We start from the raw sequence: 27,059 nt of genomic DNA, 5'->3' as shown, positions 1-27,059 counted from the left end.
CTTGACCCGGTAATTACAAACTTGATCCTAGGCCAAGGCCCGCAAATTTCAAGACTTGTAAATATTTGCTTTTTTTTTTTTGTTTAAATCCAAACCAAAATTGAACCAAATCAATTGATTAACTGGTTCTGGTTGACTGATTTGATTTTTCAGTTAATCGCGTTTTTTAATAAGAAATGAAACCAAGCCAAAAAACCGAAATTTTGAAAAAGAAAAAGCAAAATTGAACCAACCGTTTTGGTTAATTGGACTTTTCAGTTCAGATTACTGGTGGTTCAATTTTTTCAGTTTTTCTGGTTTTTCATGACCACCCATATTATTTGCTCCATGAACGAGCATTCTGGGCAAATGGTTTAGCCATCACCAATAAAAAGCATGCTCTTTATCAGGGTAAGAGCTTACTATCGGTATCAAGGTAAAACTATCAGCTAAACAAGCCATAAGTTTTAGCTCCTCGTACAGTCGTACCGTGCCTTCTCAATCTGCAAGCCTATTTTCACAAGTGACACCCCACAATAAGCTTCTCGATCATGCTTCCATTACCATCAACAATCCTTCATCTGAATTCCTGATCCATCGATTAAATGTAAGTTAAGGCCAAATAACAAAAGTAAGTCAAACAGGAAGATGATTGTTTTCCTCTGGCTTTTTGTGCTTACTTTAACTTTGTAAACATAACAAGTCTGGTTCTCAACATACACTCAAATTTTTTAAATATAACGAGCCTGCTTCTCGCTTCAACAGGAACTGGTAAATGGAGAGAGAGAGAGAGAGAGAGAGAGAGAGAGAGAGATTGCTTGTTAGATATATTTCACATAGAAAAGATTACAAGATGTTCAATAACGTATCATTTTTTAGGTCAATCAAATGGCGCTGTAATAACTTTCACTGTGAAGTATTACAGTGCATGGTTCCAAGGAATCAAAACTTTTTATTTTTTTAGACTGTTGTCAAATTTAGTATGCAAGAAGCTGCTGCATTTAGATGTCCTATGGTTGCTTCAATTGTGGGTATCCAAGGATTAAAGCCAGTTTGGAGTGGTCTTGCCTGACATAAGATTTGATAATGGATTATCAGAAACCTTGGCCAAAGAACGATACTGCAATTTGACACTCTCTGCATTGTCCAATGTCTTTACAACGTACCTGTTGAAATCCAAAATTAACGAGGAACCATACAAATTTGTAATTACGCACACATTCAGACGAAAGGAAAATAGCGACTCAATACATCCACAAAAATATTATTTCCATTAGGGCCATGGGAATTTTGTCTACACCCCAAATAGTTGGGATTAAGGTTGCCAAAAATTCTCTTGGGCGTGAGAAAAGAAAAGCCTAGGGAGTACATAAGTCCATTCTAGCAGAGATGATGGACTGATAGTGTTTTTCCTTTGAGAGCTTATTGAATGTGTTCCCTCACCCTCTAAAGCTAAAAAAATTCTTTAATTCTCCTTTCAAGTTCTATACATTTCTATCGAGGAATATGCATTTGACTTGGGGGTATTGTTGTCTTTTCTGTTATTTGTATTTTGGGCGCCCTTATAGGGGCATAACTGTAATTTCCATCTTAGTATATAATGAAATGTTTTTGGTGTGAACAGTAACCCACCCTATTTTTCTTCTTCTTCCTACACTCAGACACCTATTTCTAATCTATGAAGGTTATGTATTCAAGAAGTCCCATGGTGCCTGATGTTTGCTGATAGCATATTATTAATTGATGAAATTAGCAAAGGATTCAATATAAAATTAAGTTTTAAAATAACTGGGATTAAAAAATGAATATATGCAAAATAAATTTAACAATAATAGGAGTGCAAACCAAGGTATACTTAGGATTTGAGACCAAGAGATAACTCAATGTGACCTCTTTTATTACTTTGGTTAAATAATTCATAACAAAGAAGAGATTGAGGAGGATGTTGCCTATAGAATTAGAACAAGATGGGTAAAATGGAGGAATGCATATGGAGTCCCTACATAATAGGAGAATGTCACAAAGGAAAATTTTATAACAATGCTATAAAGCCAACAATGTTATATGGATAGAGTGCTGGACAGTCAAGAAACAACATGTTCAATAATGAGTGTAATAGAAAACTAGTAATGTGAATGTTGAAATGTATGAGTGGGAAAACTAGAAATGATAGGATCAGAAATAAATTTAGTTGAAAGAACCTAGGAGTGGCTTCAATAGGTGATAAAATGAGTGAAACAAGATTGCAATAGTTTGGTCACGTGTAGAAGACCATCTAAAGCACCAGTACCAAGATAGATGTGATTAATTGTAACTTGTAAGTTGAAGGGTCTATAAGAGATAGGGGCAGACTAAAAGGACATGGGTTGAAGTAGTGAGAAATGGTTTTAAGGGCCCATTATTTAACGATGGTTATGGTACTTAACAGAGTGGAATGGTGGAGCAGGATTATCACAGATTATTCAAATTAGAAAAAAGCCTGTAGAAAAAGGAAAATATTAAAAAATGATAGTAAAAATCTATCAGAAAAGATTGAAAAAAAAAAGAAACGAGAAGTTTGTGCAGAGTAGCTAAACTGAAATCTATCAGAACAAATTCCACAACCCACACGCCCACTAAAACTCTTTTCCCCCAAATGTTCCTCAGAATTTAATCCAAGGGTTGGCAGCACATTCACACATCCATACAGATTTTGTGGATCACTTTCATGATACATACGAGGAACTAATTACGAGTTCCCATGGGTGATGGTGAAAGAAGTCATAGTAAATGGAATAGATTGAGGTATAAATTTCACATTTTATATTTTGCATAATTGATGGACAGAAAATTGATGAATATATTTCACATCTTTCTAGCATTCTTCTCTAGAAAAGGCATATCATAATAGAACTGTAAAAACATGGAATGGGAACAAATACACAGAGATAACTAACCATCCATTCAAGCATTGTGTTGTTATAACAGCCTCACGTCCAATGAAGCGTTGTGGTGTCCTCTTATTACCCTGGCTCATATTCCATTGAGGTATTACCTCCCAAGTTTGAGCAAAGAAAAATAAAAATATAATACACTAAACTTTGGGTGTGCACTATATATTACCCTTATGATAACCCGGTCACTAACTGAAAATGGAAATTGAACACCTCTACCCCTTGACATGTCCATGGGAAATGTATCACCATAACCATACTTGTCCTGCAAAAATGATGAAATAGATATTTAGAAGGAAAAGGAATATCTAGGAATGTTCTAAGTAGAGCTTAGATGGCAAAGTACAGGTCATGGAGAAGACAAACCTGTTCAAACCTTTCTCTTCTTCTTTTTGATGCCCGAAAAGACTGCAATTCTTCTTCCCTGCGAAATGCTTGAACTGCAGCACGCAGAGCTATGCAAGCAGAGTAGAATATATCCAGAGTTAGTTACCGCCTTTTTGTTTTTTCATCACTTTTTATTGGTCCACGTTTTATGGATTATAATAAAGAGAAAACATCTGATAGAATCAAGTTATAGAAACAAAGTGTTATCCAATATCTGTCAATAAAAAAACAGTGTAAGGAGAACCTTGATAGGAGAGGAATGGATATTGACAACTGCCTTTGCCCATTATGTGAGCAGCAGCAGTAATCTTTTAATCACTTATTTTTGCACAGTGACTTCTCCAGTAAGGTCTGGTCACATTATCAGAAGGCAAACCAATTGTGTGGATGTTTTCCTCTTTCAGTTAATAAGCTCCTCAGAGGCTGAAATGTTCCAGGAATGAATAAGAAGAGAAACAGTATTGCATGTGGTTCCTTTGGCTGTAATGTGGGCAGTATGGTTTAGGGCAAAATGCAGGAGTTTTCCTTCCAAAGAAAAACCCTGTCAAGGCTGTTATTAATGCATCTTTTGGTTTTATTAAGAGTTGGCTCTCCGCTCATAGAGCCTTTTGTGGGGATTTCAGCCATTCCTTTTTGTCTATTGACTTTTTTGGAGGCTCATGGTAGCCCTATGGTTGATGCACAGAATAGGGCTTTTGTGCATTTTTTGGTATCAATATATTATATTTTACCTTTCAAAAAAAAAAATCAAAAGCAGTACAAGGGCAACTAACTAAAGATGATGTCAGTAATTACAACTTCAACAAAACTGTTCAAATGTTTCATTTAGATTTACTGATAAGAAATGCTTAATGGGGCTTTAGGAGACATGAATACACTAAAAAGTTGTATCTAACCACCAAACATCTTAGAATCACTACTTGTCTACTTCATCTGCACAATCTGGTAAAGCAAGCTAGATGCAGAAAACATCATGAAACATGCCGGACAATGTTAGATAAAAACAAGGTCCCTCATCAGTAATGTAGCATTGACAGCTCTAAGAGCAACTGATGTAGGACTACCTACTTGGATTATTTCTACGTCACATTTCCTTTTTGTTTCCTGGCTTATTTCACATAAGTGAATAACTAATGTATATGATGAATGCCATTTTTTAAATTAAATGTTACTTGGTAACAATGGCAACATTGTAGACCCCTTTTTTGCAGGTGTATAATGTTAGAATTCAAAATATATAAACTATTTTAATAATATAAACTTTCCATGGACATATCTGCAAGTTCATATTTTTCCATCTTGTTGAGTCGGACTCTTGAACATACATCAGATTCTTTTTTTATCAGTAAACATACATCAGATTCTGGCTTCCATGTCCATGTCTATGCAACACTAGTTAATAGTGATTAAAGGAATAAGAGTATATATTGGTTAGGTTAAGAAGTCTTTTGAGGCAGAACTACAAGAATTACATTTTCATCCCAAATCTGCAAAAAGCTTCAGATTAAGAAAAATGAGTCTATTTCAATGAAATTTGTAGGTAGGATTTGAATGGATAATTGTAGAGAGTGACCAAGTTTGATAGGATTTAGAGCACATCTTCTTTAAAAAAAGTCAAGAAATCTGTTAATATTTACGTCCCAAATCACCACCAAGCCTCCTACCGTGCCAATAGCTAGAAGCAAGGATTGAAATTCCGCAATGTATTAGCTTGTATCAGCCAATACATATTGTATTGGTGGGTCACTAATACGGCACTTAAGGTTGAGTTTCAGGGGCTGACCTAAAAACTAAAAAAATATAAGCGCCCAAAGATACATGCCAATATGCCCCATCCAGTGTATTGGCCTGTATCAATATTTAGAACCTTAGCCGTAAGAGACTCGCAGTTACAATCGTGCTCTCCCCATACAGTCCTTGTTGTTTGAGTTTCCATTACTTCCATTTTGGTTTCTTGGAGACAGAGAATATCTGGTTTCCATGATCATAAGTGGGATCCTACTACTATACTCCTTCGGCCGGATTTTAGGCCTCTAATATTTCAAGACACTATCTTCATTTAAATGAATAAAGGTTTTGGTGCACTACCCTAGCCCTTGCTTCACCCCCATCAATCCCTATCCTTTCTTCCTTCCTTTCCCACCCTAACCGTGCTGCCCCTGCATTTTTAATTTTTCATTGAGACCCAAGAGAGCCTGAACAATTCCCTCTCTGTTTTCCTCTCCATTCTTCCTTTCTCCTCTAGCATCCTCCTCTCTACCTCCATTAGATACGCCTTCGTTAACCCCTCTATACCTTTTAAAGATACCCCAAGAAAGCCCAAAATCCAAAAAATTTTGAAAGAACCCAAGTAGAAAGTTCCTCGACATAGATTCTACCCTCAAGAAGCACCCCGGCCCTTCGTTCGTACTTGTTTTCCTTGTAGTTGAGACAGAGACCTCACCAACTGTCGGCCACTCTGCTGGTAAAGAAGTAATAGGGCTTGAGCCAGGCATCACCTCAAAAACTTCCAATGAATCTTCGTCCTCCCCTTGCCCAATCACCACCAGCTCTGAAACAGTGAGAGCCACTTCAACTTCTTCATCTATTGGATTAGTCTCATGGTCTTCTAATATTTGCTAATCACACCTAGTCAAAGGGAACTCATTGATATCAACCGGAGCAACCGACTGCATTTGAAGTTGTCCTTCCTCCTAAAACCCCAGCTCAAGGCCCTTTCGATTGATGAACTCGTTGACACAAGGGGTTCTACTAGAGGATTTAAGCCAGTTCCTATAAACCTTGTTTGACCCTAGGTTGGGTTCATGATTGGCTCACTGGATAAACGGGTTGGGCTAACAGGTGGCATGACCTCAAATGGCCCCCTCAATTGAGTAGTAGTGGTTCCTTCTTGTGTCATGCCCAACCCTACAATTAAGACTTCTTGTCTCCTCACAATCATTTGATGAGCATTTTTTGCAAAGGACCTACTTCCCTGCATTCACCTCCCATTTGCCCCAACTTTTCTCGATGAAGACCCAACTGGCCCAATCTCTCAATAGATGTAGACACCACTCCTTCAAAAAAGTCCTTTTCATTCAAAATTTGAAATTTCTGAATCCCAACCTCCCTTACTAACAAGCAAGTTGAGCTGCGGTTGTAAAAGGCTCCTTTGGTCACAAGGTATGGATGACTGCCACATCAACGTCATCTTACACACACTGGTTCCCCACCGCTGTGATTTCCGTCGTGTCATCAAGGTCTTCTCCAGATCCGAACAGTCCCCCCCAATAGAATCTTGCACTATCTCCTTCCCCTTTAGCTTTGTCCTAACTCCCCCTGTCCTGGCCTACCAACAACAACTGAATCCAATCATGATGACCTACCACCAACTCCCTCCAGTCCGCTGAAATGTTTTTCTCTGGCAACAACTCCAGCCACAGTTCTCTGTCCACAATACACACTGAGGTTGGAGGGTGGCCTTGCCTTTTCACCTGAATACGAATCCACTCTGCTGACCCACCAATTTTACTCTTCAAAAAACATGCTTTCATGTGTGGATTCAAGAAGGATTCTTCTAAAAAGTCCAAACCTCTCTCAATGGATCAAGAACAACTCCGTAAAGTGCATGCCTCAAACTTGATGGCTTGCTGCAGCCATCCCATCTTGACGCCCACTTACCTTCCTATGTCCACATCATGACACCAACCTATCATCATCAAAAGCAAAAAAAAAAAAGGGAAAACCACAAAGAGAATAATATAGATGCAACAAAACCCTCTCATTTCCTGTTTACTGGATCAGCTACATCTTTGTTCACACAAGGAGCGGATTATTTCTGGGGCCCTTCTTAATGATCTAGTTTGTACTTACGTATCTTTTATAGAAGAGCTCATTTATAGGCTTAGTGATAAGGAGCGCACAACACCTATTAAGACTTCTAGGAGGAAAAATGTACTTGAAATATGCCCTGATACAGCACACAAATGGTGATTGGGAGTTGGGCTGAATTTGATAGAAGGGAATACTTTAGTAATTTCAGTATGTTTCTGCTGTGGTCCAACCAAGGAGTCCTTTAATCTTTTTCTTTAAATGCAATTAGCTTATATTTTAGATCTCATATATAGTTGTAGTTGCTTAGCAGCTATTTAGTTTTCTATGGGCTATGGTTATTAATGGCAGAATTGTAATAATAAACTAGAGGTGGGGTTGATAGACTGTAGAGATAGTTGTTAGTGTGTGGTCCCACTTTATATCTTTATATTATTTCATGTTATTTTATGGTAGTCAGGCTAGATATATTTGTTTTATATTTATTTCTGTTTCCTATGTTGGCAACAGGAGTATTAGTGTAACTCCACTAATGTTAAGTTACAAATATATAAATAATAGACTGATGGGGCAGCAAGATAACTTTTTTTGTTGATAAATGAGTGAAATTTTATTAGACCAGCAAATAAGAGTTTATGCATCCCGTGGAAAGGCACGAGGGGCAGCAAGATAACTTAACCCACACCCTTTTCTCTTCTCTTCTTCTTCTTCTTCTTCTTCTTCTTCTTCTTCTTCTCTTCTGTTCTTGACCTTTTTTCTCTTCTTTTTCCTACTGAATTCATATCAGAAAACAAACAGTTTCTGGTTTCTTTTATTCAAGTTGATATCAGAGCAAACCTAGGAGAGATTAGGGTTCTCATGTGAGCCTGATCCAGTCAGCTACATGAAAACTTCTTAGGACTGGAAGCTCTGCATCACCGCCTGATCCTTGGAGGTTGCTGGAGTCTTTGGTTGCTGCCCAAGGGATTGCATGACCTTTGGAGAATGCCCGGTGACCAGGAAGGATCGGAGAAAATAGGTAAGTCCAAGATTAGGGTTTAAACTGAAGATTGAAGGTGACAATCAACTTTCTTCTGAGAAAATACTTCTTTTTATTGAGATCGACCTGGAATAAGAGCAGTTTAAACCACTCTGCAAGCAGCGGTTGACAGTTCTCTGCTTTCCCTGTTCTTTTCTCTAGGGTTTTCAAACCCTACGATCAGTTCTTTGCTCCCAGGCTTGTTATTTTGACTGTGGATGATTTCTGGGTGATAATTCGTGGCTGTGAGTGATTTCTCGGTGATAATTTTTGACTGTGAGTGATTTCTAGGTGGCTGATTTCAATCGTTTAGGGTTTTCTGCATAGAAAAGGCAGTTTAGGGGTTTCCTTCTTGAAAGAGTGACCTGTTAATATTTTATATAGAACGGAGAAGGCTGGAAATGAGTTAAAGACTCAAGGGGAAGGTATTTTAGGGGCTGGAAACATGACTGAGAGCTCTTTTCAGATTACTACTGTTAGGTTTGATGGAACCAATTACTTGGATTGGGCCCAATCAGTTATTATGGCTATTGGAGGTAGAGGCAAATTAGTCTATCTGACTGGGGATATAAAGAAGCCAACCAAGGAAGACACATCACATGTGGCTGGAGGTAAAAGCCATGCAGCCCACCACCGTTCTTGAAGCAACAGCATTAGCTCGACTACATGAAGACAAACTGAATCGGGCAAGAAGGAGTAATCGACCTCTGGGAGCCTGCCTCCTGAATGAGAGAGAGAGAGATTGTATTCCCAAATCGATAATCCCCTCCTAACCTCCTTTCCTTATTTATATACTGCTGTTACAATTCTGTTATACCAGCCTCTCCACTTGTCTAGTTTGTTATTTAGTTTGTTCTAGTGGTTGGCTGTTAGTTACATTCTTTAAAGGCTGGCGTGGCCTTCTCTTGTACACTTGTATTCCCTTTATTTGTGTCTCAACACTTTGGAGCAATTTAGCTATATTCAAGTTCAATCAGATCGCACTCTCTTCTTTAAGAAAAAGAGACTCTTGACTCTGCTTGCTGTCTATGTAGATGATATTGTAGTGACAAGAAGTGATATTGGTGAGATTGACTCTCATAAGCAACTTTTTCACTAAGAGTTTGAAGTAAAAGATGGGGGAACTACGTTACTTCTTGAGAATTGAGGTAGCCAGATCTAAGCATGGCATCTTTGTCTCCCAAAGAAAGTATGTTCTTGATTTGTTAAAAGAAACTAGGAAGTTAGGAGTTAAACCTACCAACACACCCATTGAGTTGAACCATAAGATAAAAGCAGAAAGTGGAGAGCCACTTGAAGACAGAGTTATATATCAACGGTAACTCTAAAGAGATGCCTAGGGAGAGGCATACTCTTCAAGAATAATGGTCACATAAAAATAGAAGCATACACGAATGCTGATTGGGCTGGTTGTGTTGATGACAGGAAATCTACCTCTGGGTATTGTTGCTCGCTCCAATGCTGAAGTTGAATACAAGTCTATGGCTAATGGGGTGGCAGAAGTGTTATGGTTGAGATCTTTACTTGATGAACTAGGTGTTGAATATGAAAAGCCTCTAACATTGTATTACAATAATCAATCTATCATTAACATTACTCACAATCCAATACAGCATGACAAAACTAATCACATTGAAGTGGACCGGCACTTTATCATCTAAGAGAGAGAGTTGCATCTCAAGAAGCGTGTCTTCCCTATATTGCCTCAGACATGCAACTAGTTGATCTCTTCACTAAGGTGGGTACAAAGACCAAGTTGAAGATAGATTTATGCAAGTTGGGAATGACTAATATCTATTCCCAACTTGAGGGTGAGTGTAGAGATAGTTGTTAGTGTGTGGTCCCACTTTATATCTTTATGTAATTTAATGTTATTTTGTGGTAGTTATGCTAGTTAGGCCAGATATATTTGTTTATGTTTCTTATGTAGGCAGCAGGGGTATTAGTGTAACTCCACTAATGTTAAGTTACAAACATACTGATGAGGCACCTGCACCCTTTCTCTTCTCTTCTCTTCTCTTCTCTTCTCTACTTTTCTCTTCTTCTTCTTCTCCTCTTCTCCTCTTCTCTCTTCTCCTCTTCTGTTCTTGACCTTTTTTCTCGTCTTTTTCCTACTGAATTCATATCAGAAAACAAACAGTTTCTGGTTTCTTTTATTCAAGTTAGACCACAACTTGTATGCAAGGCACCGGGCTTTGAGGTGGAACGACAAAGTTAATTTTCGGATTGTATTGTATTCCTTTTACTCAGTGCTCTGCTGCATTCTACCCAATTGCATAGTTTCCTTGCCATTGGCCAGTGTACAGGGGTTTCTTTCTTTCCTCTATTAATACAAGTTTAAGTGTTACAGTGTTACTGATCAAGAAAGTAGCAGAATTATAACTCCACAAATTCAGCACTCTTACAACCATTAAAGATATGATGGAGGCCTTCACTAGTTTCTATGCTCTATGGTAACTCTTATCCATAAATCATCTCACTCTAGGTTTGGTGAGTGAAAACACAATTTGATCCCATCCCTTAACCTTGTAAATATCCCCTAGAACAGCTTTGGAAAATCCCAAGCCTAACCCTAATTTCCAAAATTTCACCTAATTCTCTTAGGGCCCAGATTTTTTGTCTTTTAACCTTATAATGCCTTTATACTAGGTCACTTCGATAAGTTTTGATCACTTTATCCTACCAAACCATCCAAAAACTTTACTTAGAAGCCTGTGTTCAGACTTCTCAAATTTTCTTTGTGCATTCAGAATTTTGCAGGCCATACTCAGAGTCCTACCAAAATTGGTTGCTCCTACAGTCCTACATAAAAAAGGGCAGCCCAGTGCATGAGCTCACACCAATGCGGGGTCTGGGGAGGGACAGATGTAAGTAGCCTTACCCCTACTACACATACAGAGAGGCTGTTTCCAAGATTTGAACCCTGGTCACCCAGGTCGCAATGGAGAAACCCAACCGTTGTGCCAAGGCCCACCCTCCAACCTACCTAGGCCACCCAGGTTGCAATGGAGCAACCAAACAGTCCTACATATTATGTATAAAACCTACATATAATCTTTCATTAAAATTTCAAACTCCAACCTATTACTTTCAGCTCGAAACTTCTCACAGTTTTGGAACAAATCTGCAGTGCCCTCGCAATTGAGCCCCCAAACCCTTCAACCTAAAACCATCCTACCCATTCACATCAATTTCATCCTTACCTACTTGAACCTATTTCCAACTCTAAAATCCCATCTTGAGTAAACTTGCCCTCCATTACATAGTTTTTTTTTTTTTATCAGCAAGAAATTTTTAATTAATAACATAGCAAAAGTTACAATCAGTTATAAAAGTTATAGGTAGTAGAAAAGCATTAATCTAATCTGCACTCACATACAATCAGTTACAGTTCTGCCCAGTACAATGTAGATCTATTTGCCCCCTGTTTTGCTAGGGTATCCGCCATCCCATTTGCAATCCATTTGATCCAACCAAACTGAGAGTTGATCCTCCTTGTAAGTATGTCAATTTCTCTGAAGATAAATTTGAGCTTCCAAGGTACTGATGTGATGTTTTTAGCCCAAGAAATGACCAGTAGTGAGTCTCCTTCTATTTCTAAGTTTGTTATTCCTATCTGCTCAGCCAACTTTAGACCTTGAAGTAGGGCTAGAGATTCAGCCTGTATTGAGTCACCAATACCTATTGGTCCTGAGAAGAGTGCCACCACCACACCCAGATGATTTCTAATCACACCCTCCATTACATTGACTTGTTCTTTCTTAAGCCCATGGCTTGCTTTTGTTTGCACTTATTTTTGTTCAATATGATCTTTCATGACTGATTGGGTTGGGGATATTGGGTCATCTCCATTTTACTTGTCCCCTTCTTTTGATCAGATCAGAACATTTTTACTTCCCTCCTTTTTTTAATTTACTTCTAAGGATGGAAAAGAAACCCTCTCATGCAGCTACATCATTGTGGCTGTAAGTTGATTATGATGGGTAAATTTGAAAGATGAACTAGTGCCAGATTGTAAAACACAGCCACTTACATACAGCATACAAAAGCAAGGATAGATACCCTTTTGGTGAAAACACTCCCATTGGTGAATTGGCACATCTACCGAATCAAGTGAAGCCGCAGGCCTGCAATACATTTGTCCAGCGGAACTTAGATGGTGTCAGTCCTTCAGAAAAATGCAGTTAACTTAAGGAGTCAAGTAGTCATTGTCCACGATGAAGATTAGGAATTCTCAGAACTTTACCAAGTGATTTAAACCCTAAAGAGCCAGCACAACTAATTGCAACTAATTGCAACTAATAATCAACTAGGTCTAAAACATTACTCAAACTAGGTGAGCAATTTATTTAATCATTAATATGTGGTATTCTTAAGTCTTAGCATATGCCCTTTTTGCACGAGTTATTTAACATTTTTATATTCTAGTTAGATTTCTTAAATGTAGAGATTAAAAGGCACTGAGAGAACAAAAAGAAGCAATTTCACCTACCCTCTCACAGTTTTACCTTTATTTTATTTTTTTGTCTGGGAACTAGGTAGTCAATATTTGAACTGCAGAGGCCAGAATGACTAGGCGCTGCCTTTATTATCTTGAGAAAAAAATATTTACTACCAGAGTCATGGTTGCCCTTTTATAAGTTTGAACAGAAGCATACAGGATTTACACATGCCTGAAAGTTTCTTGAGTTTATTTCAGGATGTGAAAAAGTTAGTTAAAAGGAAAAGATAACTTGTGCAAGACGTGAAAAAGTTAGTAAAGGAAAAGGTAACTGTCACAGGATGTGAAAAAGTTCAGTATGGTTTCGACATCAAATTGCTTTATGCAGAACAAGCAATGGTGCATGACTGAACAACAACACATAAGAAGCCAGTAGTACCATCAATTAATCTCCAAAAACGTAATGCAGACTCAGCAATAATTACTTTTCAGTCCAACTGAGGCCCCCCAAAAAAAACCCTACCTTTTAAGTCCAACTTTGTGAAATGGAACATCCTAAAGCTCAGTAGCATCAAATCAATTTATGCAGAACAAGCGATGGTGCATGACTGAACAATAACACATAAGAAGCCAGTAGTACCATCAATTAATTTTTAAAAATTTAGACTTGCAAGTAATCATAGAGCATGCAGACTCAGCAATAACTACCTTTTAGTCCAACTGAGCAAAAAAGGGAAAAAAACTTTATGTCCAACTTTGTGAAACAGAATATCCTAAAGCTGAGTAACTTAACTAAAATATTGATTTTAGATCAAGTCAAATATATTTTATGGCTAAATAGTAACCAAATTCTACCTTGTGAAGTAGCAAAAAAAATGACCTGAATAAATGAAATAAAATACAACTGAACTATTTAATAATCAGATGGATCATACTTCAAGTAATCAACAAACTAAAATATCATCTTAAATAACATAGAAGTGGAAGCAGCTAAACTATAACAAAAAACTCTCAAATATTACCAAACCAAAAAGAAAAAGAAACAGTTAAATATGATGAGAGAAAATTTAGACTGCAATTGACATAGAAAACTAAAACTTACTCAGATTTGGTGCCACTGAATCTTCTGAAACTGACTGTGAACAAATACAGCAAGCCTTCTGAAGATCCATTATAGAAGCTAAATTAATGAAATGTCTAAAACCAGTACTAGTAAAAGGAATGCAACAAATAATAGGTGTAGGTATGGTATATTGATAAACATGCAATCTGTCAAATGACTCAAACCCATATCATTGTTCTTTTGGTTTCTCTTTTTCTTCTTTACTATTGAACTATGATGGATGGGGGTGTACCATCCATTTGGATACACACAAAATACAAAGTATTAACTGACCTCTCATAAAATATTGCGATCAGAAGTTGAAACAGAGTCCTAACCAGGTACTTCCCTTTTAACCTTGTACAGTATAGACATTGTTCTTAAAGGTGGTCACCTTGGTAACTTAATGGTCCTTGGGGTTCTAACACCCACATGCATGGATGGTTCAAGTCATAAGTCAGGAAGTTGAACAGATTTTTTGGAAAACCGCCTAGGGGTCAAAGTTTTCCATGTTACCTGTCAGTTTTGTTTTAAAAACACGTACATACACTTGACAGATTTTTTGCAACTTCACAAGGTAGAAGTACAGGCCAAAGGAAGAAATTGTGGAAATTATAAAGATTAGAGTAGCACATTGGGTAAAAATTCTTGAGCTCTTTCAAATGTTCTCAATTACTGATATAGTAAGGGCATGGAATGAAGTACCGCACTCCTCCAAATTGGAAGAAAGAAAGGTGATGGAATGGTAGCCCCCAGGTACCAACAAAATTAAGCTAAATTTTGATGAAAGCTCTATAGGAAACCTGGGTTTGGCAGGCATTGGTGGTGTCTTTAGAGATACTTCAAGCAAAGTATTAGCAATGTATTCAGGTCCTTTGGGGGTGGGTGACTCTCAAAAGGCTGAGTTGTTAGCGCTGCTACAAGGTCTAAAACTTGCTAAACAAGCTGATTTAAGAAATTTGGAGCTCAATGCCTCTTTTACTTGGATTAGGAGGACTGCCAATGGGTCTACAGGCAATGGCTTTTTTGGGCTGTTTTGTAATATGTTGTTGGGCATAGTTTGTGTTTTTCTGTAACCTATTTCAGTCATTTATTAATAAAATTCATCTTCTTTCTGATAAAAAAAACACAAATATACAATTTAATAAGTGTGTCCACATATGTGGAAAATATTTATGATGTATAACATATTAAGTATCTTTATCATTTTTTATTGTTAAAATGTTAACCATAAACTTCAATAGTTGTGAGGAATGAATGGATGTTATGTACAATAGGTTTGTTTTGTTAGGCTGGTATTTGACTCTTCCTATATCTTACATCATCTTCTGTCCTTCATGTTCCCCAATTGACCACAAATTTACCTGCTGTCAGTCATATTACTAAGAATTCTAATTGCAGAGTAAATTTAATTCCTGGCTCTTTGTATATTTCAGGATCTGGAAATAGGGAGGATGATTGGACATTGGCTTGAATCTGGTGGTCTCTACTTCCTGGGTTCTTCATTTCAGTCTTCTGTCCTGCAGTCTTCAAGACAGTCAAAATAAGTCTAGCATCTATTTGTGGCATTCTAGACTGGGTCTGGGTAGTCTTTTGACTCTTTTCAGTCCTGTTTCCTGCTTTCTCTATGTCCGGGTCTATGTCTGATCTTCAATGTGAAAGCTGTCAGTATTCAAAACAATGTAGAATCTTTTCTTATCCAAGTAATAAAAGAAGTTAGTTGCCTTTTTAACCATTTAACATTATGCCAGAAGCTTTTTTCCCGACATACATGTAAATGTATTACTCTTACAGAGTAGCACTACATAATAAAGAGAATGATCACAAATCAATATCCCAAGAAATACACAGGATGAAAACCCACCATTCTAAATACATGCTGCATTCCACCACTTCCAAAAGAGTGCCCACAGGGCAAAATCATTGCATCGTCCATGAGGGTTCCTCTAATAAAAACACAATAGAAAATAGCGGAACTGATCAGAAAACAAACGATGTAATTTCAATAGTTAATGCATGAATAATAACTCATCAGACATTCAGCCAAGGAAATGCACAAGTATCAGCCAGATAAAGTACTTGGGGGTCATTTGATAATCGCTGAACAGAATGATATAATGCTTTGTCTTTTAGTGAACAAGTCATTATGTGGGTTTTGACTGAAATTGAGTCTTTCTTTTTTGCTTGGGTGTCTTAATCAGGTTTGTTTGGATCCCTCCAAGCCAGATAAGAGGGTTTGGACTCCTAGACCCAATGGAACCTTCACTTGTGCTTCTTTTTTCAAGTCCATCTCTCAACTTTCTACTCACCAACCCTTTCCGTCAAAAGAAATTTGGTGTAAGCCAGTCCCCCCAAAAATTATGGCTTTTTGTTGGGAAGTTTTCCATGGGAAAATAAACACTTAGACAACCTACAAAAGAGAAGACCTTTTCTCTGTATTTCTCCTAATTGGTGTATCCTCTGTAGAGCTCACGGTGAGGATTGTTACCATCTATTAGTATCTTGTCCCTTTTCTGCAGACCTTTGGGCTTGGCTACTTTCGTTGTTTGGGGGTAGTTGGAGTCTATCAGCAGAAGTTCACATGCTCTTCAACCATTCTACCTTTTATTGGCCTACAAAAATAGGGAGAATTATGTGGAGATGTGCTCGTGCTGCCTTGACTTGGACTCTTTGGGAAGAGAGGAATCTCAGAATTTTTCAAGATAAGGAAAGGAACAGCCAAGATTTGAAAGACTGTGTGTTAAACAGGGCAATACATTGGCTGAAGACCTTGGAAATCTTTCATCAATTCTCCTTTAATGACATTTGGAGAAATTGGTCAGCAGTAGCAAGGTGTTCATCTTTAAAGGCCAAATCAATTACAAGCTGGTCTCCTCCACCCGAAGGCTCAATTAAGTTGAACTTTGATGGAAGCAGCATGGGTAATCCAGGATTATCCGGAGTGGGGGGTACTTTGAGAAATGAGAAGGGAGAGATTTTGTTGCTCTACTCAGGTCCTTTGGGAATTGGGAATTCCATCAGGGCAGAACTTTTAGCTGTTGTACAAGGGGTCCAATTTGCAAACCAGCTGGGGGTACAACAACTAATAATCGAGGGGGATGCCAAAGTGGTGGTGGGTTGGTTGAAAAATTCTGAAGAGGCTATGTGGCGATACAAGAATGAAATGAAGAAATTTAGTTGGTTGACAAGGAATATGTTGGTCACTGTACAGTGGGTGGGGAGATCAGCAAATACCTTGTCAGATGTGTTAGCTAAGCAAGGGGTAAATAGGGAAGAATTATTTTGGGCTCAGTTGTGATTCTTGTTTTTCTTTCCTAGTTTACTTGTAAGTTTCAAGGAGGGGCTGCAGCTCGCGCCTCTCACTGGGATGATGTATGAACTCACTCTAATTTGCTTCTGAATCAATAAACTTATTATTATTCATCAAAAAAAAATGACTGAAGTACTGAATGGCTTGTTGAATTGATTACTATAATCCTAAATATTTAATTATGAATATGTTCTCCACCAAATAATTAGTAACCAATCAATACAATAAAAAGCATGCCTATATACATGTGTGTGTAGAGAGAGAGAGAGAGTACAATAGCAATGACTACTACATTAGCAACCATCAGTTTTATAGTAAATGAAAGAAATTTTTCATTAAAAAAAAAAAAGAAGAGTACAATAAAGGAGATAAATTGGCTGGCCGGGGAAGCAGGTCTAGCCTTCTCAATGGGTACAAAGATCAACAAATGCAATGGGAGATGCTTTGACTAAACAAGGGGTTTATCAGTATTTTAAAAGCGCAAGGCACAAGGCGAGATGCATGCCTTTTTAAGAAAGGCACAAAAAAAAAAGAAAATTCAAAAAAAAATGCCAAATTTTTTTAAGAAATGTCAAAAAATATTAAACATAATGTTAATAAAAAATATAAACTTAAATTTTAAAATAAATGATTTAAAAAACCTATTATCTAATATTAAAATACATAAAAATAACACGTAAAGTGTATTCAAATGAAAATTTAAAAATAAAAGCAAACATATAAAGCATTTTCAAGCATGTAAAGCCCACAATCTCTTTTTTTCCTTAAATGCATTGCTTCAAGTAGTTAATGTGATGTAAAACATATTGCATTCTTGATTCTATGAGTCGCCTTTGTACCACGCCCCTCAAGGCAAGCCCAAACAAGTCTATGTTAGGGTCTGAATTTCTTATTTCTCACATAAAAAACAATGGTTTTATAACTTTCATTGCCTTTTAAGAGGATATTTTATTGCAATGAATAATGAACAACATTAGCAAATAAGAATTTCAGACCCTAACATAGACTTGTTCGGGCTTGCCTCGAGGGGTGTGGTCGGGGGTCCGAGGGCGGAGCCCCCGGCCCAGCTGTTAGACTAAAAAAAAAAAAAAAACAAAAAGCGCAAAATTTTAAAAAGGCGCATGCCTGGGCTGAGGCGCAAGGCGCACTAGGCGCGCACCTTTTGAAAGGGGTGCGCCTAGGACCTGGGCGAGGCGCATACCCCAAAATACGCCTCGCCTATGCACCTGAGGCGCGCCTTTTAAATCACTAGGATTTATAGGCAACAAATGTTTTGGGCTTGGCTATAATACTAGGCTTTGGGATAAGTGACTAGTCCAACCTATATATGGAGCTTTTGGGCTCTAACTAAGCAGCTAAGCCTTGTATATACTTATTCTTTTTTATTTAACAAAGTTATGTCACCTAACAAATAATAATAATAAAAGATAAAGAGTAAAATAGCATCTAGGGCGATGAGCTAGAACCTAACATCATAGTGAAATACATCACCAGAGACTAACATCTCAAACAATTAATCAATTTTCAACATCAAAAGACAGTTCAAAAGTAACCTAAAAGTCCAAACTATAAGATCTGTCCATCCCTTAAAATTCTGGTAACACCAAAACCAGTATACAACCATATTTCCAATGTCAGCACATAATCTGCCCATACCTCTTTTACTACCCTCGAACAGTCTCCTAATACTTTCTCATCAAAGCCCCCAACCTATTGCAATGGAACACAACTCTAAAAAATATGTGCCTTTTTTTTCTCCCTTGAATATTTAGCCACACAGAGAAGATTGCATCCAGATCGCAGGGCCGAAAAAACTGAACTATAAATAAGGAATTGAAATATCTCCATAAGAAACCCACCACATTGCAAGAGATTTTGTTTTTTTTGCCTGTAATGTAAAGCATTTCATTAATATCAAAAGGCCAAAATACAATAAGGCCCCTGTACAATGAGAAAACTGTACAGTGGGAAAGACAATAAAACTCATCAAAGTCAACCCCCAATCAAGCCCAAAAAACACTATATGTTTCTTACAAAAAGTAAATCAATCTCAAAAAAGAACAAGTGTGTCTGTTTTTAAAAAAGTGAGTGATTTGTCAGCCACGAAAATACCATCCCAAAAATCCTGTTGAGCACCTCTTCTTTTGACTTCTGCCTCCCTTCAAAAAAATCTGTTATTTCTTTCACCCCACACTGCCCAGGAAACAACAGAGGGGATGATGCTCCAAGCTACCTTACCCACCTTGCTGAGGCCTCCTAAGAACCAGGCCTCTATGAAGCCCTCCACATCAGCTGGAAGCACATTTTAACTCCAAAAAACTCCAGCAACCTTACCCAAATCCAGTAAGTGAAGCCGCAGACTCACAGTGCAGTAATAGATGGCTAGCAGTCTCCACATTTCCATTACACAAGGTGCAGTCCAGATCCGCCACCACTAGGCCTCTTCGAACTAAGTTTTCCTTGGTTGGAACCTTATCCAGCACTGCAGTCCAAACAAAGAAGGCTAGCTTTGATGGTACGGACCTGATCCAGATCCTGTTACTTGGGAAGATAGAGGTATCCTCCCTTGATAGGCCATTAAAAAAGGATTTCACTGAGAAGGAGCCTGATTTCTCATACAACCATGTCTCACATCTTCTTCACTGCTTCTGCCCATGTGATATAGACTTGTCGCTCCAACCCTTCTTCCAAATGTATAAGAAACCTTATGAAGTGTAATTTAAAGTTAGGTGAGTATAAATTATTTCAACTGCATCATTACATTCATAGAACAAAAATGCAAATTGCCAGTTAAATAGTGCAGAGCTTTCTATTTTTATTTTTCAGTGAACTTTTCACTGAAAGGGGGGGGGGGGGGGTGAAGGAAGTAAATAGAAGATATTTGTATTGAAAGACAATAGAAAAGGATTCTCCCCGTCTCCCCCAAAACTTTAGAAAAAACAAAAACCAGAAAGATTTCATTTTGTTGAAACTTTAAACATATTTAAAATACTAAATAACATTATAATTTGCATATAAACAAAAATATAATCCATATAACAGTGCCTACTCTTTTACATGTTTAGTAATGTTGCTTGATCTGTGCACTGTTTGGTCTTTCGAGATGATTTTTTTTCTATATTTTATTATAACACTTCAGATAGCCGAAGAATCTATATATTAAAATAAGGTTGTCCACGCAGGCAGCATTCTGCCAGCACCGACAACCTCTCACAAGAGAAATAATAATGACTGTGGGAGGTGGAGTTAACCCGTCACCCAACTCCACCTCTCACAAGAGAATTGAATCAGCAAAAGAATTAGTTGGCCAAAGTATCTATCTGAATGAGCAGTGAGATGTTCAAAAGAGCAGCTAGAGATTTTACTCCCAATAAAATCTGAGGGTTCAAGGACCTTTTCAATACCCTTCATCCAATCAACAACCACTGACACTTGCCTCATACGAGAAGGCTCTTCCAACATGAAGAATGAAATAATTTAAGCCCTTGTAGAAGGGCAAGAAGATCAGCTCTAAGGGAGTTTGCACCAACAGGTTCTGAGAAACTCAACAAGGTATTGCCTTGATGGCTTCTAAAGTTGACACTTACTCCGGAAGGTCCATGGTTTCCTAGCAAGTGGCCATCAAAGTTAAATTTATAACCCCATGAACAAAACCTATCCAGTCCTGATTAGTATTCCTTCTCTGTTCTCTCAGGAAGGAATCTAGAGAATTACCCTTGAACTCCTCTCTAATAGAGACCCAATGGGCCACCCTTAAGGCAATGATATCAATAATAGTTCTGACCTCAATCTCCTTGTTGAATATTTTAGAATTCCTTCTTTCCACATACTCCAAAAAAACTGTTTCTCAAGTGCATGTCCACATGATTTTTCCACCTATGGTACTAGAAAAAAATACAGTTAGGATTAAATAAATCCACAACATTCGATAAGCTATCACCACGTGCATAAAGAAGGTAACTGTCTGCTGATTGACTGGCGAACAAAGGGCATCATGGAGCCATAAGTGATTCCACTGCCAGTTCGTGTGACCTAGACTACATTATCCTTGCAGATGTGCTAGGAGGATCCTTTTCTCATCTTGTTTAATTCCCTTACCATATCAAAATAAATAAATAAATCCATAACATTAATTAGAGGTGACCAAGAAATACAGTTCGGGTTAAAGAAACCCGCAGCAAAGAGTAATGAGCTGGGCTCCACTGCATCACCCTATTAAAAATTAACTTTGTTGGGCGCAGCATGGTAAATCCAGTTAGGTCGGGAATTGGAGATATTTTCAAACATCACCAAGGGCACATAACGGCTATATACTCTGGACCTGGAGGTCAAGGACTCAAGGAGACTGAACCAACACAGAAATATTAGCTATATTACAAGGATTAAGAATGGGAAAACAGCCAAACTAGAGGGACATTGCAGTAGGAGACTCGAATGTGATCATAAGTTGGTTTCATACTAATGCACTGCACTAGGAACCTAGCACCATAGGAACTCAATGGAGGTAAGTGGTCTAATTATGGAGCTGGAGCATTCTCCAGGATTCGCCAATCAGACAATAGATTAGCGGATTCTTTAGCTAGTCGGGGTACAAATCATAGTTAATTGTACTGGAGAACCAAAAGCCAGGATATGTAATTGAAATATGCAAATGAAATAGATCTATGAAAAAGGAAGAGAGTAGGCAAGATGTATCCAAAGGAAATCCCTTGCAGTTTTAGTTTTAAAGTTTTGCCAGGCGGCCCAGGCCAGTGAAATAAATCGGTTCACTAACTTAAAGCACAAATTCTGTAGTGCAAATATTCTGTGACAAAGAAAAATATTGAGAATGAAAAAAGAAGCAGCACACGATCAGAGAGACTTACGTCAGAGGATCTGAGAGAATTGCCCTTAGAGATTCTCCGGATTCATTTGACAAAGATCCATCCCGTCTCCCACTAAACCCACACCCATTGTCCCCTCCCATTTCCTTCTGCACAAGGGTTGTTCCCTCCGTCCCTTGGAGAAACTGCGAATAATAAATGTCCGGTTCTGCAATTGTAACTGCATTGTCGTAGTGAGTAATCCGACCTTGTTGATGTTGTTGTTCGCTAGGACTCCCTCTAATGCTAGTTGCAGACTGAACAACGTTCACATCCTTTTCCAATGCTCCCCTGCTTGAACCGCCTGTCAAAATGAACTCGATCTAAGCATTCCAAGATCAAGAATGAAAAGAAAAAAAAAGGAGAAATAAAAATTAGCTAGATTTTCATACCAAAAGAAGGGTGTTTCTGTAAATTTGATTTTTCATTGCGTATTTTCTCGGAGCTACTATGTACACTACTGCTGCTATTGTTATTCTTATTGTTGCCGTCATCGGCCGCAACCAAACGGTCCAAAGCCTCAACTTCCCGGTCTCCTTCGTCAACTTCGTCATCCTCCTCCTCGTCGTCATCTTCCTCTCCTTCCGAACCATCGGCACTGGGCGGTCGAGCGCTTCCATTGCCATTCCAATTCTGCTGATTCTCAGGACGATCTTGCCTACCAGGTGAGCTGTCATAAAGGCTCCGTCGGAATTCCGAAGCCGGTGTCCGGACATAGCGGTCTCGGACGATGGGAAACATCTTCTCGTCTGCAAAGCCGCTGACCTCCCTGGTTTTGCGGCCGGGATCAGCAACGTGACGTTGGGGAGCACCGCAGCTGAACTGCAGACCATCGTCCTGGAAAACCATTTGCGAATTCAATCCGTTGTCCATTCTCTGGGGTGGAACAAATCCATCTACTCGGAGGCCATGTATTAAAAATCCTAATAAGACCAGAAATCTCCTATGGAAGTCGTTATCGTCGAAGAAACACTTGATTTATATCTCAGAAGGATGAGTAGAATGAGAAGGGATTTATCGAGCGGACTAGGAGTTTTAGAGAATAACTGACTGAGAATAAGATACGAAGGCTTCCCTCCTTTTTTTTCAGACACCGATAGTCACTTATCAGTAGCTGTAGATGTGTATGTGTATGTGGTCTGACAGTCTCAGAGGGAGAGAGAGAGAGAGAGAGAGAGAGATTTCAGGGATTTTGGCGGGGTTACGAAATGCGGGGTGCGGACCAGAAATTATAATAATATTTATAGTGTGATTAAAAATTAAAAAAAAAAGACGAACGATTGATTACCCATTTTTTTCGTTTTTATGTTTCAGAGAATTGAAAGGGAAAAATGATTTTCGGGTTTTCTTTCTGCTACTGCTTTTAAGTTTGGTCTTTGATGCAGACGACAATGGTAGAGGAGTTGTTATTCTACAGTTCTACAGTGACACCGAGAGAGCGCGATAGCGCTTTCCCAAATCCCACCACCCCTTTTAGCGACCTGCTTTCTATTTTAAAGAAAGAGAACCCGAGTCCGCTTCCCGGCTTCCCGTCCCCAGTCCTCTTTCTACTAGGGGAAGACGGTGCATACGTTTTGGCTTCTGGTTTGCAACGTGCGCCACCATTAACATCACCGTGCACTGAGACGGCGACGAAAAGCATAATAAGTTTAAAAACATAAAATGATGAAAAACTAACCCAAGAAATAAAGAATGGAAGAGAGCGGAATCGAATGGGATTGAACGACGACATCGTCATAATATATCATCAATTGTCTCAGAATCGTTAACTAAATCCGCAATTGTTTAGTAACCAAAAAATTAAAAAAAGAAAAACATGGCTCCCAACGGCCCCAACCATCTGATCAGCATTTTTTTACCCAAAAAAATATCTGATTAACATTCCGATGAACTCCCCTAGCTGGCGGTGGGCCACAACAGGTGGACCCAAAATTTGAGCTGCCCTGCAATTCAGCAATGTTCATGGTCTCATGGAGTGCGGTGGGACCAAAAGAGTGATGCCAGCAGAAGATCCGCATGATGTCATGGGTCCCACGACGCCGAGTCATACACCGGAAAACAGGAAGTTGCCGTTGTGAGACGGGATCTGCTTCTCACAACTGGCGCCTCACATGTATATCCACCGTGCATCGAGAGCATCTCCCGTAAATAATAATTAACTACGAGAGATGTTTCCGATGTATAGTAGGATGTGCGTGTGAGGCGTCAGCTGTGAGGAGCAAATCCGGTCTCGTTGCCATGCGTCTCATCATATCTGTGGGGGTTGACGTGTGGCGTGTTGATGTTGAGTTAACTCGAAGTACCTTGTATTAATACGACGTTTCCAAAATGATGTTGGTGGTTGGGATGTAGGGATGCACGGATCGGATCGGATCGGATTCGAATCAGGGTGTTTGTTATCCGGAACTGATCCAATTCGCTTTATTCTCTTTAAAAATTAATAAATTATTAAAAGAAAAAAATAAAATATATCGATTTAAATAAAGAAAAACAAAACAATACAAGTATTGTTTTAATTATTCTCATCATATGTATACATTTTTATTGAAAAAAATAAATAATGTAACAAACTTACAAAATACAATCAAAATAATATGTTTATAAATAAATAAATAACATATATATATTATATTTATATAAATAAATATATAGCATATATATTGGATCGAATCTTCTTGGATCAGATAGGGGTGATCCAAATTCGACCTGATTTTTTATTGGAACCTATTATCGATCTCATTCAAAGATTTGAACTGGGATGATCTAAATTCGACCAAATAATGATCTGATCCATTTGCACTCATAGGAATGGTGTCACCTATGGGTTGAGTCGAGCCGGTTTAGGTCGAGTTGAGGTTAACCCTAGTCTTGCCTGAGTTGTTCAATCCCGACCTTAATCCTAAGTCATAACAAGTCGGCTCATGTTAGCTCAACTTTTCTACCTCCTCTTGTAAAATGTATTTATTTTTTATATTTTAAAGGTTTATATTAATTCAATATTAGTATTATTATGTATAAAAGATTACGGTTATCGTGTTTTGTAAAAAGCTTGCCATTAACCTACAAATTCTTAACATACAATATACATGTATAAATACATATTTATGTAATATTAATACATGCAAATATGGAGTTAAGTCACATGGGTGCAAATGATCGGGTCATGATCAAATCCAATCATATTTGATCAAATATATTTGGTCATATATTTATTTATAAATATATAATTTAAATTCTTTTATAAACTTGTTATATTGCTTATTTGTTTATAAATAAACATGTATATATATATATATACGATGAAAATAAATAAAAAAATACTTGTATTTTTTGTTTTTCTTTATTTAAAATGGTATATTTCATTTTTATTTTAAAAATTTATTAATTTTTAAAGAAAACCAATAGGATTGGATCAGATATGAATATTTGACTTCCCGATCAAATTCAAATTCATAGCCTTACTTATGAGATCCAATCGGATACATCATGGACAACGTTGAATCTGATTTGAATCCAATCCAATCTGATCCGCTTGCATTATGCATCAACACTAACCTTACTTAATCGTATCATGGTCTACTGTTATGGTGAAAAAAAAAAGATTTCTTGCAAAGTGATGTTTTTAGGATATGCAATTAGATGTTTGGTTATAATCCTCTTTTTTGTTTGCCTTTTAAATTATATAACTCTCAAAAAAAAACATTTTTTATACAATCTTCTATCAGCAAAAACACATACATCTCACATACAAGACCGGATCCGCTCCTTACACCTGGTGCCTCACATGCGCATCCCATCATGCATTGGGAACATTTCCCGTACTTATTAATTATTATTCACGAGAGATGTTCCCAATGCATTGTGGATGTGCCTGTGAGGTGCCCATTTGTGAGGAACAGATCCCGTCACCTCACATATGTGAATCATATATATATATGAATTATATAGCTTATGTATAAAACATGTGTTAGCAAAATAATATGAAACATTAGAGAGTAGATTCAATCACCACAAAATTATACCCACACCATTCTCACAGCCCTTTTCGGTGTGCATTGCAAACATTTCCATAGCCAATAAGTTTTTATTGTGTTTTTTGACCCGTTTTGGCCTGCGATATAATTTTCAAAGTACGTATACTAACACCAATAAACACACTAATAAGCCATAACTGATTACGATAAGCACGTGTTAATAAGCCATTACTTATTTATCCAATAACACACTTTCAAACAGGGCTTAATATGCATAGAAAATTAGGGTTCAGCTATTTATTTTAGAAAATGCATGATACCTAATAATCAATCAAATGATATCATAAGAATGAGTGATAACTAATCGGTCGGTTCGTACTCATTTGTTTGCATTTGAATTCTAATTTGATAATATTAAGGGTGATTCAAATTCCATCCAATTTAGAACCTAACTAGAATATGAACCAATACTAATTTGATAAACTTCAAATATGCCATAAATCCCTCAAGTTTTCTGTCAGTTTTATATCGTCTTTAAATATTTTATGAAAATAATAAAATATCAATTCATGCCTGGTCGAGTTAGATCCGATGTCAAGAGGGGCGATGAAGCTTATCTCTATGAGTAAAATCCTTCCCTGTATGAGCTTTTGTTTAAATCGGACCGGACATTGGCCGGGCCAGACTGGTTTATTGAACATTGCTATTATAAGTGATACCCAATAAAATAAAATTTTCATGTTCCTCACATAAATCTGAAAAAAATAACATAGGTTTATTGGCCAATAGGATTCACTTCCCCTGACTATTGAAGAAAAAAAAGTTGCAACTAACTTCACCTCTCTCTAAGATTCAGACACTACATCAAATTGAGCTCACCTAACACACACACACACGTGCACGGTAATCCTCTAATAACTTAGACATCAGATAAAAAATAAAACCCAATGATTCACACATAAGATAGATAGAAGATGGGCTCGTTTGGCGTGTCTTTTTGAGAAGATTTTCTTGTAGCTATAACAGTTAAAGAGACGCATTGAGCTTTTGGCACAATATTTGGACAACTCGAAGATCGCTTGGCAGATGTGCATTTTTCCGTGCATCTTCCCGTGTCTTTTTGCACGAGAATAAAACGCAAAAGATGTAAGAAGCTTCATTTGAAGCTTTCTGAAATCAACCCAAAATGGTTTTTTTTTTTTGCGTATTTTGATGGCTAGATCTTCCACACGCCAAACGGAAA

General features: G+C 37.7%; 1 protein-coding gene across 1 annotated transcript; it reads right to left on the bottom strand.

Moving 5' to 3' along the window:
• Window positions 1-223: 223 nt before the first annotated feature.
• Window positions 224-23,561, bottom strand: LOC104594487 (uncharacterized). The gene is made up of 10 exons (XM_010254776.3): window positions 22,235-23,561; window positions 21,846-22,146; window positions 15,535-15,616; window positions 13,671-13,728; window positions 3,279-3,367; window positions 3,082-3,177; window positions 2,916-2,986; window positions 1,048-1,145; window positions 660-747; window positions 224-568 (listed from the first exon to the last, which is right to left on the bottom strand). The coding sequence occupies exons 1-10, from the start codon at window positions 22,713-22,715 to the stop codon at window positions 529-531; spliced, it is 1,404 nt and encodes a 467-aa protein (XP_010253078.1). The 5' UTR covers window positions 22,716-23,561; the 3' UTR covers window positions 224-528.
• Between the last annotated feature and the right edge of the window lie 3,498 nt (window positions 23,562-27,059).

Source organism: Nelumbo nucifera, chromosome 2, assembly GCF_055504915.1.
Source record: "Nelumbo nucifera cultivar China Antique chromosome 2, China Antique-T2T, whole genome shotgun sequence".
NCBI lineage: Eukaryota > Viridiplantae > Streptophyta > Magnoliopsida > Proteales > Nelumbonaceae > Nelumbo > Nelumbo nucifera.
This window is presented reverse-complemented; position numbering and strand designations above follow the sequence as displayed.